Here is a 16363-nt window from a genome sequence, read left to right as displayed (position 1 = left end):
TGTACTTACATACAATAAATAAATAAAATCTTCATTGTTTATATTTATTACACTTGGTACTCTATTTCACAAAGCTTATGTCAAACAAGTCTCCATTGTACATTAAGAATGTGGTTCTTGCCGGGCAGTGGTGGCGCACGCCTTTAATCCCAGCACTTGGGAGGCAGAGGCAGGTGGATTTCTGAGTTTAAAGCCAGCCTGGTCTACAGCATGAGTTCCAGGACAGCCAGGGCTACACAGAAAAACCCTGTCTCGAATCCCTCCCACCCCCAAAAAACAGAGAATGGTTCTTAATGTTTCCAGTGTTAGAATTTCTATCAGTGAGTTTTAGTTCTGAGGTGTTGCTGTGGGGACAGTTGGACAGCTTTGTGTCACTCTGTAACATTAGCCTCCAGTAGGAGAAAATTTTTGTCCATCAGATACTGCTTCTCAACTACCAGCCAGATGTCAAGAATGTCTCCTTCAGAGAGGGAGGGCCTAATATAAAGTCTGCTGACTTATAGCACCAACAAAAGTCCTCATAATGATTCTGTTATTGCACAGTTACCATTGTTATAAATAAGTGAACATTTTATACTCCTTTGAAACTCTTGTCTAGCCCCACATCCTGGTATCCTGTTAGGATGTCTCTATTAAGGGTAGCACCTTGGAAATTGCTGATTACTGACACTTATGAAATGTTTATTTTAAAATTCAGAATTGTGGAAGAAGAAACGTCTGTAAGTAAAATTTGTGGTGCTGCCTTTCTTTGTGTGACGACTTGGAGTGTGTACTGACCATGAAAGTCTTGTTACATGCACTGACATGTTTTCCCTGTTCTCCCTCTGAAGGCAAGAGTGAGAAAAGAAAGCACAGTAGAGGGTGTGCTGGAACCTAGCATGTGTCAGCTGCATGGAAACGGACATAGGATATTGCTGGAACAAGACTTATGGGAGGGCAGCAGGTGAGGATGTGACGTGTGTGTGTGTGTGTGTGTGTGTGTGTGTGTGTGTGTGTTGTGTATGTATTAACAAGACTCTTGAGCTTCCTGTTTACATGAAAGCTTGTTCTCAGCAAAGGTCAGATTTTGGCCTGAATATAATAAACTCTTTGAACTCTTAAATCAGAGAATTCATTTTAATAGGAGCATGTTGCTGCCTTTTGGTTTTGCATATAATTTGATTGCTGTGTTTCTTTTTTGGGTTTGTCCAAAAAAGGTTTAGCTTGTTTGCTGTCAATCTGGACGTCTGTCTGCCTGTCTGTCTGTCTGTGTCTGTCTCTCTCTCTTTCTCTCTTTTTCTCTTTCTCTCTCTCTCTCTTTCTCTCCTTCCTCCCTTCCTTCTTCCCCTCCTTCCTTCCTTCCTTCCTTCCTTCTTTCTTTCCTTTAATGAAGGTTGCAGCTTATATCTCTTTTAGCTCTTTTGGGTTTGTAGATTTTATTCATTCTTATTAAAAATACTCTTTCTGCATTCATTTTTAGATCATATGCATTAAAAAAGTCCAAAGATTTGCAGTATTATAAAGCAATACTAAAGCATTTTCAAGTCTTGATATTATGTGTGCACATGTAAAAACAACACCAAATATATAAATTGTTCACTTACATTCTGCTTAGGCTATCTTATGTATGTTACACAATATAAATTGATTATATTTCTTTTCCCTCCCCCCCACCCCCCGCTCACCAACCTACCCTCTCCCACTTCCTGGCCCTGGCATTCCCCTACACTGGGGCATAGAGTCTTCACAGGACCAAGGGCCTCTCCTCCCATTGATGACCAACTAGACCATCCTCTGCTGCATATATATCTGGAGCCATGAGTCCCACCATGTGTACTCTTTGGTTGGTGGTTTAGTCCCTGGGAGCCCTGGGGGTACTGGTTAGTTCATATTGTTGTTCCTCCTATGGGGCTGCAAACCCCTTCAACTCCTTGGGTTCTTTCTCTTGCTCCTTCATTGGGGACCCTGTGTTCAGTCCAGTGGATGACTGTGAGCCTCTATTTCTGTATTAGTTGGGCACTGGCAGAGTCTCTCAGGAGACAGCTAAATCAAGCTCCTGTCAACCAGCACTTTTGGCATCCACAATAGTGTCTGGGTTTGGTGATTGTATATGGGAAGGATTCCCAGGTGGGGAAGTCTCTGGATTGTCCTTCTTTCAGTCTCTGCTCCATACTTTGTCTCTGCAACTCCTTCCATGGGTATTTTGTTCCCCCTTCTAAGAAGGATCGAAGTATCCACACTTTAGTCTTCCTTCTTCTTGAGTTTCATATGGTTTGTGGATTGTATCTTGGGTATTCTGAGCTTCTGGGCTAATAACCACTTATCAGAGAGTGCATACAATGTGTGTTCTTTTGTGGTTGGGTTACCTCACTCAGGTATCCTCCAGATCCATCCATTTGCCTAAGAATTTCATAAATTCATTGTTTTTAATAGCTGAGTAGTACTTCATTGTACCATATTTTCTGTATCCATTCCTCTGTTGAGGGACATCTGGGTTCTTTTCCAGTTTCTGGCTATGATAAATAAGGCTGCTATGAACATAGTGGAGTATGTGTCCTTATTACATGTTGGAGCATCTTCTGGGTATATGCCCAGGAGTGGTATAGCTGGGTCCTCAGGTAGTGCTATGTCCAATTTCCGGAGGAACCTCCAAACTGGTTTCCAGAGTAGTTGTACCAGCTTGCAATCCCACCAGCAATGAAGGAGTGTTCCTCTTTCTTCACAACCTCTCCAGCATCTGCTGTCACCCAAGTTTTGATCTTAGCCATTCTGACTGGTGTGAGGTGGAATCTCAGGGTTGTTTTGATTTGCACTTCCCTGATAACTAAGGATATTGAACATTTCTTTAGGTGATTCTCAGCCATTCGGTACTCATCAGTTGAGAATTCTTTGTTTAGTTCTGTACCCCATTTTTCAATAGGGTTATTTGGTTCTCTGGAGTCTAATTTCTTGAGTTCTTTGTACATACTGGATATTAGCCCTCTATCAGATATAGGATTGGTAAAGATCTTTTCCCAATGTGTTGGTTGCCTTTTTGTCCTATTGGCAGTGTCCTTTGACTTACAGAAGCTTTGCAATTTTATGATTATTGCGACTCTAGTATAGGAAACTCTTAGGAGAGCTTTATGCTTGTGTGATTCCTTTTTGTGTTTGAACATGAGCATTGTCTCTATTGCTCAGGGTGATTTTTTTATATTGCAAGAACTGAAATACATAAATATTTGTAATTTCTTATGATTCATTTATCATATTTAATATCTGTATTATATGGTTCTAATACTTTTAAACAACTAGCCTCTGTCAGTGTGACAATACTACAAAATATTTTAGCTTTAAAATCTGAGGTATTTGCATTGTGTAATCTTATTTGTAGATTAAATCCACTTTGACTAAAGTGACTTAGTCACCCCAAACTCAAGATATAATTATTAATATGGAATCCCGTGGAGCTACTTGACAGAGCTTTTGAGTACAGAAGTTATAAAAACCCCTTATTCATGGATATTTATAACATGTCATCCCTGTTTCCTTAGAATTTTAAATGATCTTTACCAGAAGACAAACTAAGTGAAATGTGGTTCCCAGTGCCAGCATCCAGTAATAAAGTTTAAGCGTAGGGCTTGATGGGAGGCATGGCATTACCCAGGCTGAAGAGTGAGTTAGCCAGACATAAGCCTTAGCACTGATGTTCCTCAGTCAGTTCATCAGGTTCTTCCTGCTTTCCTCATTGCATCAGGTCTTCATGATTTACAATGGCCATGACTTGTATTCCATTTCCTAGTCTCTTAGAGTTGGTATACCTGGCCACTGAACTACTGCATTTGTAGATTGTTTTGGATGTCATTACAGAAGACCTAACAGCCCAACCATCGTACACCGCTGCATAGGAGTTTCTTGCTATTCCTGTTGTGAGTTCCTGGAAATTATCCTGAATCTGTAATTCATGTGCCTAAAAAGAATTTGACATCTTTTCAGAGTTCCAAGCTTATATATCTTCATAGAAGAGTGTTTTAAAGTCCACAATAGGCTTTATAATGTTAAATTGAAGACTCCTCTGTCCTCCATGATTCTGTGCACATACACACATGTACATGCATGCATATAACATTACAATTTAAATTTTTACAAGAAATTAAAAACCTTTCTTATTTGTAAAAAGCATCTTTATTCTATTATTAGATTCTTTTTTTAATTCAGGTAAATTGTAGTGACTTCTATGTTATTTTTAATGGAGGCTCATTTGAATACTTCAGCGATGGTCAGTGGCAAGATCTGAAGTAATTTGGAAACACTGGGACTTTGCTTTGCTTTGAAAGATGAGTAGAGAGTTCAGGGAAAGAGAAATCTGCTATGGAAAGCATGTCTGGATATGCTATTTTTATACTTGTATAGATTGAAGGTATATATATGTAAATATTCTAACAAAAATGTCTTTGTAAATATAGTTTTGTTTAATTTTAATGAATAATAGTATGCCTTCCTTTCAAGGCCTTTGTCTTATAGTTAGGGTCACATGATCAAAGGATGCTGTTGACAGCATCAGCATAAGAATTTGTGATGAACACATTTAGAAAGTGTCTGATCCAGTGGTACAAAGTGCCATGGTGTGATCAGTGTGCAAAGTACAGTGTCTGATCCAGTGGTAAAAAGTGCCATGGTGTGATCAGTGTGCAGAGTACAGTGTATGATCCAATGGTAGAAAGTGCCATGGTGTGATCAGTGTGTAGAGTACAGTGTCTGATCCAGTGGTACATACACAAGGACCTGAGTTTGGTTCCCCAGCATCCACATAAAACACTGAGCACTGTGGCACAAGCCTGTAACCTCAGCACCCAGGAAGCAAAGATAGAAGAGTGTCTGGGCCTTGTGTCCAGCCTGTCGAGCATTAATGTGTCCATTAATGAGTGTGAAGGCTCAGCAAGAGACCCTGTGTTTAAAAAATGGAGCTAAAACTGATTGAGGAAAACGCAGGCCTTGACACTACACGTTTATGTTCATGTGCACCCAATGTGTGCACACGTCTCAATGCACAGACATACATAGAGTTACTGAGAAGAGAAGGACCTTTATTACAAGCAGCATAAGAGATAAAATTAGGGAACCAGAAGTTAAATTAGAAGTCCTGATGATTTGAATGGAAAATTTGGGAGAGCATAGTTGCTCAGTTAGAGATATTGTGTAGAGACTGACCTGGCCAGGCTGGAACCCAGGGTTGATCTTTGATATTAAAGAGTCAGAGGAGCTGAGTTACAAAAGTAGTCTTACATGCCAGGAAGTCTAACCTCCAGCAAAACAGAAAGTTAAAGAACTATGAAACCATGCCGTTTGTAAAGGCAGCAGCTCTGACTGTAGATTCTCAGGACGGGTGAATAGATTGCCTCTTCTTATATTCTAAGCATTTACTACTTGATTTTGGCTTTGCCATCTTCATCATTATCCCAAAATAGTACCTTGTTTTCAGACTTCTGCAGTAATTATGTTCCATTTAAGGAGACCCAGTAAAAGTAATTATACCTCATGATTTTTACATCTCCTTTGAGTTACAAGTGAGATATTTACAGAGCTGTGATGACGTAGAACAGTAGAGTATGATTCATCTTCATTCCAAAGATGCTAGGCAAGAGTCATTGAAGAAATGCCTTATTTATCTCTTTACAAAATGAACGGAGATAGAAAAACCTTGTCTTTTCTATAAGTGGTCACATTCTATATCTGTAAGCATTGATTTGATCTGAATCAATCTTTTCAATAGTAATGGGTCTGATTGCAAGGTTGGTTACACACAAATGATGGGTATGCTTTCTGTATGTTCATTCTCAGACATCTGGTTTCTAGGAGCCAGAAATACCCTGGGACATAAAATTCTGAGAGAATCCTTTTAGAACAACAATAACCATATTTCTGGTGACCTTAGAGAATAAGTTGCATAGGACTGAAGTACCAGAAGCCAAAGTGGAGTGGAGCGAAATGGTGCAAGTGGAGTTATGTGTAAGGGGGCTTGCTGATGAAGAGAAAAGGGCTCAGGTAACCAGAATCACTTCTTTTAAGTATGGCTTGGAGAGCATAGTGTTTTTGTAGGCACTTGTGCCACCATGACTGACCTTGTATGTAGGTCTTGGGGTTTTGAACTCAGATATTATGCTTGTACAGCGACCACTCTTCTCCACTGAGCAATCTCCCTAGCCTTCAACATGACATTCAACTATATCATCACCATTATCCTCTCCTGTCTCCTTTCCAAATGGTCCCTTTCTTCTCAAACTTCTCTCTCTCTCTCTCTCTCTCACACACACACACACACACACACACACACACACACACACACACAGAGAGAGAGAGAGAGGGGGGGGAGGGGGAGAGGGAGGAGAGGGAGAGGGAAAGGGAGGAGAGGGAGAAGAAGAGGGAGAGGGGGGGAGACTACATGTGAAAAAACCCGTGATACAATATTTGTCTTTCTGGATCTGGTTTATTTTAAATACAATAATCTTCAGTTTCATCTATTTTTTTGTAGATGACATAATTCATTCTTTTAGGGGATTGTGTTATATAGCATTTTCTTTACCCATTTGCCTGTTGATGGGTACCTAGTTAGACTCCACAACTTGGTTATTGTGAATAGTGACTCCATAAACATGAACACAGAGGTATCTCTTATTATTCTGATTTAAGATTCCATTGTAATCCAGGAGTAAAGTTCCTTGATCAAATGGAATTTCTGCTTACTTTTCTCTTTTTAAATATGATATGTGTGTGTGTGTCTGTGTCTGTCTGTCTGTCTGTCTGTCTGTCCTTCTCTGCCTTGTTGAGGTAGGGCTGCTCTTGTTTCTGCTTCTGTGCTATATTCTCTAGGCTAGCTGGCCCACAAAGGTGCTAGGCAATTCTCCTGTCTCCAGTTCTTATATCTCTATCCAGTGTTGGAGTGCTGGGATTACAGATGTGTACTGCAATCTCTGTGGTGTTTTTGTACTTTTCCCTACAGAGCCACATCTGTACCCCCATTTAGTTCTTGAGAACCTTCCTTACTAATTCCTTTAGTGCATTAGCTGCCACTGTGGAGTCACTTCTGGACTTCAACAGCTGAGCCACTCAAGTTATGTATGTGTTAACTATTGTATCTTAAGACCTTGGGACAAGAATCATGGGTCTGTCTTCAACTCTGCTATTCCCCTCAGTGCTTTTCTTCTTCTTTTTACCTACCCACCCAACCCAAGCACCCACCCCAGCTGCACACATAGGGTAGTAGTGCTAACCTGTTTAATAAAACATGACTGAAGAAAATAACAAACCTACTACAACCATGTTGCGTGAAAGAACACTAGGAAATATATCAGAATTCTCTACTAGGTTATTGATCCTTGAGTATCAACTTGGAAAATATTATATACAGATAGATAACTTCCCTTGCCCAACAGAGTGAAGTATATTTGTAGGTGATTATCTTAATGTAATGGCTTAAGGTATTCAATATTTATCTCATTGTTTTCTTAGCCACAGCAATACTCATACAATAATGCAGTCCACTATTTATCTTGTCTATATACTATTGTGTCTACTTAGTTCATATACAGCATTTACTCTGGCTTCTCTAAATGGATACTGATGTCAAATTGCCTACAAGCTATATATATATGAGAATGATGAATGACCTGGCCTGCAGGTCAAGTTATTCAGGGGAACGAGGAGGGTCACAACCTGTGAATAAAGAATGGGCGAGAGAGACGACAGGACTCAAGGAAGCATTGCTTGTCAAGAGCCGTTTACTTAGTGGAGCAGAGCATATTTAAAGCAGAAATCTTGGAGGGGAGGGGAAGAGGAAGGAGGGAGATGGAAAGTTACAAAATCTTCTGGGGTTGAGCTCCGGGGTGACAGGTGGGGAGGGGGTGGATTTCCGTGAATGTTCTTTTCTCAGGGCCAAGCCGGATCCTTGTGATTGTCAGGCAGGATGTTAATCTCAGGGTTCTCAATTAGCTGGGGCAGGATGTTTATCTCAGGGCTCTCATGGTTCCCAACACACACACACACACACACACACACACACACACACACACACATATGCGTGTATATATATATATATATATATATATATATATATATGTATGTATATATATATAATTAACTAACTAAGTAGTTAATTATGGCTACTGTTCTATTGTTGGGAAGAGATACCATGACTCTTCACAAAGGCAAGAGAGAGGGAAGGAGAGACAGAGGGAGGGGTAGAGGGGGAGAGAGAACAGAGGAGAGAGATTGTGCTAGGCCTGGTGTGCGCTTTTGAAACTTGAGTAATATACCTATTCCAAGAATGCCATACTTTCTAATCCTTCCTAAGCAGTCCATCAGTGGGAGCCAAACACTCAGATATATGAGCCATATGGGGGCTATTCTCATTTAAACCACCACTCACCATGGTATGGTGTATTTTACCCCATCACTGATTTATCCACTTGAATTTAAAATATATATGTGTGTATACATTTGTACATATATGTACACACACACACACACACACACACACACACACGTTTCCCATCCCACTTGTATTCTATATTCCATCCTTTCAGCTGTACCCTCGCCAGTATCCTCAGCAACTTGGCCACATTGCCCTGAGTAGAGCACATGTGGCAGAGACAGAACCCTGAACTCAACAGTGGCCTTCCTTCTCTAGACCTGCATTGGTTTGACTCTGTTGGAGAAAATCCCTCAAACTGCCCAGATTACTGCCAAAGTAAATTCTTGTAACTGTAACAGATACTTTGTTGATGGAAGCAATCGATATTTACTCTTAAAATCTAGATGTTAAATTCCTGAGCTAAAACATTTAAGGATGGCTAAGAGAACAATGAGAGGGATGTTGAATACCTTGAATCATTAAGTTAGGATAATCATCTCCAAATACTCCAGGTTTCTTTTACAAAAATGTATGTCCAAACAGGTAGCTTTGCTTTATAATTGTGTCTGCTTTATCTCTGTGAATCAAAGCATAGGAAGTATAAGTACATGGTAGGAGCTTGTATTTACTTTGAGGTGGGCTTTGGAGTCCAAGCTGAACCTCAGTGTCGCCCACCATAGCCTGCTAGTGTGTATTCTAAGTGCATGCTGCTATGGCCAGCAAGGGTGGGCAAACATTTCATAGTTACTCCCTCCATTCTTAACATTTTTCTTTTTAATCTTGTCTCATCCTTTTATAGCTGCTTAGTGATAGGCCAACATTCCTTCTTGTCCTTAACCCATGTGTGAAAGGGTCCCTGGTAATAAAACATGGAAGCTGAGGTTTGATTCATACTGCTTTTACATTTAGATGACTACTTTAAGTTTTACTTTAGAAATTTATTGCTTTGAAAGAAAGATGGTTATGATTTCCTATGAGCCAGAGGGCCCAGGAACATCAGCCTTCATGTGGTTTTGCTGGCACACTGGGTTTCACTGAAATAATCTTTCTACTCTCATAGTTTATCTTGAGAGAACTTTTGCAACCTGCTTTGCCTGCAGGTGTTTAGATTAATTTTTTAAATTTTTTATTTCTATTTTCATGTATACGTGTTGGAGTTTAGCTGCCTCTACCTACCTTCTAACACTGTTGCACCCTAATCCCTCCCAACTCCACAACACTAGGTGGGAGAGAGAGGATAGAGGGAAAGGGGACGTAGGTGGGAGAGAGAGGATAGAAGGAAAGGGGACGCAACACTAGGTGGGAGAGAGAGGATAGAGGGAAAGGAGGATGTAGACCTTTTTAGAGGGATCGGGTACCTAGGGCAGGTCCAATCTTCATCATCGTCAAAATATCCAGAAATTCAGCAATCGCAAACCAGCAGCCAGCAGCCTCCACAGGCCCTCTTGGGGCTTTCCCATTTACACCCTCTCTAGAGTTCCCAGAATTAAACTATCTGTAGCTTGAAAAAATTACTTCCCTGCTAGGGTATGAGACAAGCCTAGCTAATGACTGTGTACAAACTGAAGCAGCCTCATATCCTACACCTGGGATTAAAACAAAAACATTGACATAACATAACTGAGTTTTTAAAGAATCCAAAATTCTTACTACATGTATGTACTTGCACCTAATTGAGTTTATAGGTAACACATGTGTAGCAGTCTGCAGAGTCCAGAAGAGGACATTGGACCCCTTGTACTAGAGTTACAGGTAGTTGTGAGCAGCCACATAGGTGCTAAGGAACTGAACCCACACCCTGTGCAAGAACTGCAAATGCTCTTAACTGCTGAGTTATTTCTCCATTTGCAAGAATCTGGACTTTTTTTTTTTTTTTGTATACTTCACCCCACATAAACTTGTGATTCAGAACATTTGGGGGTGAAGATATAACTTGAAATCATCACTTAAAGCTTTTCAAAAGATATTTGTTTTAAACTTGTATCATTGACCTTAAAATACTCTTAACCAGCATTTTTCATGGGTTTCTTTTAAGGTGGGAGTAGAGATAGTAGCTTCATTATTCCTTTACTTGAAAACACTTTTGTGGGTGGCACGGAGAAATCTCTGTGTGTTTAAAAAGTATTGAGTGAAATAGAATAAAAGATTTGACTTACCTTACTAAGAGGCAGGAGACCTAATTATTCCCCACTCATGCATAAAATTGGGCTTCATAATATTCCGGAAGAGATGAGACAGGCTCTTACCTGGAAGAGTGGGATGCAAAAGCAGAATGCATTTACTTTGGGATGGAAACTTGACACATCACCTGGTGTCTCACTGTTCAAAGCTCAGTAAAAGTTTCAGGACATAAAAATGTATTCAACAGATGACTGATGGTCATCTGTGCAAAAACACTTAGACAATTAAAGGTGCCATGTAGCATAGTTTTAAAAGGTAAGTGCTAATAAGCCAACATAAAACCACCAGCCAAGGCAAATATGTTGCTTATGTTACACATGAAATCCACTTAAGATTCATGACATCAAAGCTATAATAGTGTTTAATATTCTAAAAACTTGCCTGCTCTTCAGTCCTCCGTCAAGCAGACTGGATAACTGACATGTAATTTGTTTTGCATTTGTCAATCAGCAGACATATGAATGTTGCTCTCATAGTTTGGGGCATGGCCAAATGGTTCAGTGGGCTGGCATGCTGGCTTAGCAGGTAAAGAGACTTGCCACTAAGTGTGAGGACCCCAGTTCAATGCCTGGGATTCATATAGTGGAAAGAACTAAACCAAGCCTGCAAGTTGTTCTCTGACTTCTACACTTGTTCTTATGGCACTTTTTCTGCCACAAAATAAAAATAAATAAATTAAATTTATTTTAGAACAATTTAAGGAACAGTTTCCATAACTTAACTTGGAAATATAAATACTATGGTTATTGAAAAACTGGTGATCAGGTTACTTAAAGCCCCTGTTGAGTCTGTAAAATGAAGATGTTTGCCTCATGATTGTTAAGATTGTGACATCTGTGTGAAGAGCTTAACTCAGTGCCTGGACCATATTATAGTCCTAATACATTCCTAAATACAGCATTCACCATGGTTATTCCTGTTTATCTGTATCCAGCTGCTGAGCTCTGAGATTGAAGTTGACAATAAGAAGTGGTTTTTGTTTGTTTGATTTGTTGTTGTGTTTGTTTGTTTTCCTTTTTTTTTCTTTTTCTTTTGTGTGCATTCTTTAATGATACCTGATTATATAGAGAGATGCAAGGGAACACACTGGGTAGTAGACTCAGGCACATCTATTATGCAATTGCTAGGGAATGACAATTCTTTTAGAGAGGACAGAGACTACTGGAGTCCTTAATATGCAAGAGGCCAATCAGAGGTTGGGAGCCCTGAAGAACAACAGAGCCTCACAGGTGGTCTATAAGCTGGCCTTGGAGGTTATCTGTCAGCAACCTCATTAAGCTAAGTAGAGGAAAGAGGATGAAGCATTCAAGGCCAGTCTAAGCTACAATGAATTAGAAAGGAAAAGGATTTTAAAAGGTGGCTGATGCCCCACTCCTTTGTTCTTTATTGTTTTCTATCTTTGAAGCACAGACAACTCCTGCTAGCCTGGCTACTACCCTGGATTGCAAACTGGTGCTCATTCATGAAAACTCCCTTCCTTAAGATTTGGCTTTGCATTCATTGCTACTTTGAAGACTATACATCTTTGAAGACTTTACACATGACCCACCCACCAGGCAGATACAGAACGGGGAATGTCAGAATAGCTTCACTGCACATTGAGAGGTCATGTGAAACAAGGTTAGACATTATGTGTACAGTCAAAGAACTGTTCTGACTATGATCTTGAGGGCCAACTAATGACTGAGAAGCACATCACAGAGAATATCAGGTTTTCAGGATCTGACCATAATTTCATAGATAGGAGAAAGCCAGTGAAGAGTCAGTCCTGACAGGAGTTTAGACCATTGTTTCATCACATTGAGAAATGTCCAAAACCATGTGTTTTGGGTCCTCTGGGTGAGAGACCAGTCCCTAGGAATATCTGAGTATCCAGAAGGAATATTCCTGTTGTTACTCCTGGCACAAACAATGTATGACATCACCATCTTCATAAAAATAACGTTCATCACCGTCATAACAGGAATAAGAACCAAAGGAGACTGAATTGGGCTGCCTTACACCCATGAGTGTTTCCCAGAGTCCAGCACAAAACTGAGAAAATGGGTCTGCTTCAACATACTTAGACTTATTATAGACCTCTAATAGAGCAGGATACATTTCTGTGGTCAACTGGCTCAGATTGGTAGTGTGGTGCACAAAATTCTTCAGGGGATCCTTGGAGGTGGTGTTGTCATACAGATTGATGCTAGTGAGCTGGGAGCATTTGATAAGGGCAGGCAGAAGGTTACTGAGCTGAGAGTCACTCATCCTACAGTTTTCTAAGTTCAGAGTCTGCAGATTATCTGCGACGTTCTTTAAGAAATCTCCTAGAGGGTTGACATCCAAGTAAGTTAAAGTGGCACCTCTCAAACACAGATGTTTAAGCTGACTGTAGTTCCAATGCTGGGCAAATGACTCCAAATCTGCCTGAGAGAGTCAGCACAGGGTGATCTCAAGGGACACCAATGGGGCTTCCAGACACCTGAACAACTCTTTCATGTGGGCTGTGAGAAAATAGACATCATCAATAGTGAGATGTTGGAGACAGCTGAGTTTGGGGAACAGAGAAAGGATCTTGGTGACGTTACACTTCTCTTGTGTGAAAGTCCTTGTTCCAAAGATTCGTATTAGCATGAGTTTCTGAAGAGTTCTCATCTTGCTAATGTGAGGAACAAATTTTGCCAGTTTGGACAGATTCCCCACTGTATTCAGTTCCAACTCCTTGGTGAACTCTGGCTGTAAAAATTTTAACACATTCCTGACCTTGGACACTTCTCTTGCTCCAATCTCCAACTTCTCACAGCACAGATGCAGGAAATCCTTTCTTTCCCTTGCCCACTGCAACAACTGTGTCTGGTGTTTATCTTCATGCAGAGAAGACATAAAAGAAAGTTCACTGAACAACCGCAAATGCTGCTTCCTTGTGCATCTTGAGTGTCTCCTTGCTTCTTATGCATAGTTTCTACTAAGTAGTCTCTGCCCTCTCTTCCATCCTGCATATCCGAGGAAGCATGGTATTCATTCAAGTGAACCACTTGAAGCCTGCACATCCTGGGGCGATACTTCTGATTCAGCCATGTGTCTACTCCATCCAGTATAGCCTGGAAGATCTGAAAGTTGGGTTTATTAAATCAGTAACCCAACATGAAGGCAAGAGTAGGGCCAGTATTCCACCAGGATCTTAATCATCTCTGCTTTTCTTTGACTGTTGGCCTCCTTGAACAGAGGTAGGAAGAATTCCCTTGGTAGGTACTCCAGAGCAGAGATATTCAATACTTCATCCCTCACCAGTCTCTGTGAAGCCAGCTTCACGAGTGTGGGTGGGGCACAGAAGACCATTCTGATGAATCTTTAGGGAGATGATCCTGATTAGGACACGGGTGACAAGAGTCCTAGGACCTGAGTGTCTTCTCTGGCTCTAATGACACTTTTGTATTTGTTTGTTTGTTTTTCAAGACAGGGTTTCACTGTATAGCCCTGGCTATCCTGGAGCTTGCTTTGTAGACCAGAATGGCCTTGAACTCAGAGATCTGCCTCCATCTGGCTACTGAGTGCTGGGATAAAGGCGAGTGCCACCACTGCCCAGCTAAGTAGTGAATCTTTATGTTGTACCACTTAATGGAAACAAATGAGAGGGCTTTTGGAACTATTTTTACCACGTTCTGTGGAATAGCAGGCTTCTTTAATTCTTTGCTCACCACTCTCTACAGATCTTAAAAACAGCATGGTATATTTAGAATGTTGTAGTAACTGATAGAGGAGATAATTTTTTTGTTGTTGTTCAAGGTCCTAAGTCCTCCAGCATCACATACACACATATATGAAAGTACACAGGTAAAAAAAAAAAAAGATATATAGACCTGTCTTACTGGCTAGCATAGAGCTCACAGGCTATTGACAGGCAGACAAAAACAATTAAAAATGCACCATACTACTTTGACTTCGTTGTAAATGTCCCAAGTGGTCTATGAATGTCTATGCTCCTTATATACTGAATTTGGCGCGTGCTTTTCTTTGGCAGTTTCTTTCAGTCTGGTCTGACAGTGCCATTTTGTAATCTCAACTCCTTCAGAGGCTGAACCAAGAGGATCACAAGTTCAAGACTTGTCTGGTATACAAAGTGATCTTTCCTACCACACCATTAATGGTGTGAGAGCTGTTGTTTACCTTTGTGCTCCCAGATCTCCCACTGGGAATAGCAAGTCCTGAGCACGGACAGGCGAATACTGTCTACTCTAGTTTCCTCTCTTGTCCCCACATCCCAGCATGTGCCTTACAAAGACAGGGATGGAACAGTAAGAACAGGACAGAATCCTGAAAAATAGTAAAGAGGATTTTGATTTTCTTTTTCCTACTTTCGTTATGTTAATGTATTATAAAGTTCTATTAATGTGACTTTCTCAATTCAGAATTATACTGTTTGTAGAACTGAGCTGAAGTATATCACTTCTATTTATTTATTTATTTATTTATTTATTTATTTATTATTTTATCTAAGTACACTGTAACTGACTTCAGGCGCACCAGAAGAGGGCGTCAGATCTCATTATGGATGGTTGTGAGCCACCATGTGTTTGCTGGGATTTGAATTCAGGACCTTCGGAAGGGTAGTCGGTGCTCTTACCTTCTGAGCCTTCTCTTCACCCCTTCTATCACTTCTTTTATGAAGGGTGAGTTTACCCAGCAGAGTAAATAAAACTTAGGAAAGATTGTATAGTCCGTTCCATGTATTTTAATAGTATTTGTTTAGATACTTTAAGTTATTGCATTTATTTTGAGTAACAAGGGCCATCTGTTTATCCTTCTTTTAAGTCTCTTGTTACTGCCAGCCTACTACTGCAGTTTCCTTTAGGGAGGAAGGAGTGTGAAATGGAGCATAGCTCCTCCTCTTCTCAGTTATCCAAGTTAACCACCTCAAACTTCACTCCTGATGTTGAGTGTTACCATTAAAATCAAAAATCAGATACAACATCTTAGGGCTCGTGGAGCCCTTAATCTATTTATAGATAAAATTAATCAATGATTTATTATAAAGCTTCTGTCAAATTTATCTCATGATTATTTTCTAAAAACTCCCAGCACTGGAAAATCTAGTTTATAGGAGATGAAACTAAAGGACAAGCTAGTATGTCTTGTTTAGGAGTAGAGCTATTGCTCTGCTGGGGTTGGGGATGAGAGTTGAGAATCACATGATTAAGATGCATTGCGTATATGTATGGAGCTGAGAAGACGTGCCCTCCCTCCTTTATGTCCTCTTCCTAGTCATAGCCTACCAAGTCCTTTTAGAGTTTCCTGTGTGTGCAGAGGGAACTTGGCAGCAGCTACCCTTCCTAAGAAAAATACAGCCATTCGTTCCCAGGAGCTCCTGAGCTAGGAGCAGAGCCTCCTGAGCCCTTCCCCATGCATGCTGCAATGGTGACTGCACAGTTTTGTGCAGTTAGGTGCCAAGCACTAAACTTGAGATTTATTTCCATTCTGCTCAGCATAGGTTCTCAGTGCCTCCTGGATGGGTTATACATCTTCCTAGGTAGAACATTTCCTCTGGTTTCCAGTGCAGTGCACCTTTCTCCTATTCCTTACTAGCGTCCTTCAGTACCCAGCTACTTGGAGCGTTTACTGAACGTAATAGATATATTAATATATGTTTAGTTTATTCATATCACGGTTTATTAGATATATTAATATCTAATAAATGAAAGGCTTTTCTTTTTTCTTTTTCTTTTTTATTAGATATTTTCTTTATTTTCATGTAAATTTCTACTTTTCCAGTTTCCCCTCCCAAAAACAAACAAACAAACAAAAACAACAAGAACAAACCCCTGTTGCCTCCCC

The 16363-nt window shown here is 40.3% G+C and overlaps 2 protein-coding genes across 8 annotated transcripts in view; one reads left to right on the top strand and one right to left on the bottom strand.

Moving 5' to 3' along the window:
- Nucleotides 1-16363, top strand: part of Lclat1 (lysocardiolipin acyltransferase 1) — a 135149-nt gene that overhangs the window by 91932 nt on the left and 26854 nt on the right. The gene's annotated exons all lie outside the window — the stretch shown is intronic.
- On the bottom strand, nt 12443-13935 carry LOC116081174 (preferentially expressed antigen in melanoma-like protein 7). Its single transcript, XM_031357812.1, is given in 3 exon segments — nt 12443-13473; nt 13476-13659; nt 13661-13935. Coding segments are annotated over 3 exon segments (1425 nt in total). The 5' UTR covers nt 13871-13935.

This window comes from Mastomys coucha, unplaced genomic scaffold (genome assembly GCF_008632895.1).
Source record: "Mastomys coucha isolate ucsf_1 unplaced genomic scaffold, UCSF_Mcou_1 pScaffold6, whole genome shotgun sequence".
Lineage (NCBI taxonomy): Eukaryota > Metazoa > Chordata > Mammalia > Rodentia > Muridae > Mastomys > Mastomys coucha.
Note: the sequence above shows the minus strand (reverse complement) of the source record. Positions and strands in the feature narration are given on the sequence as shown.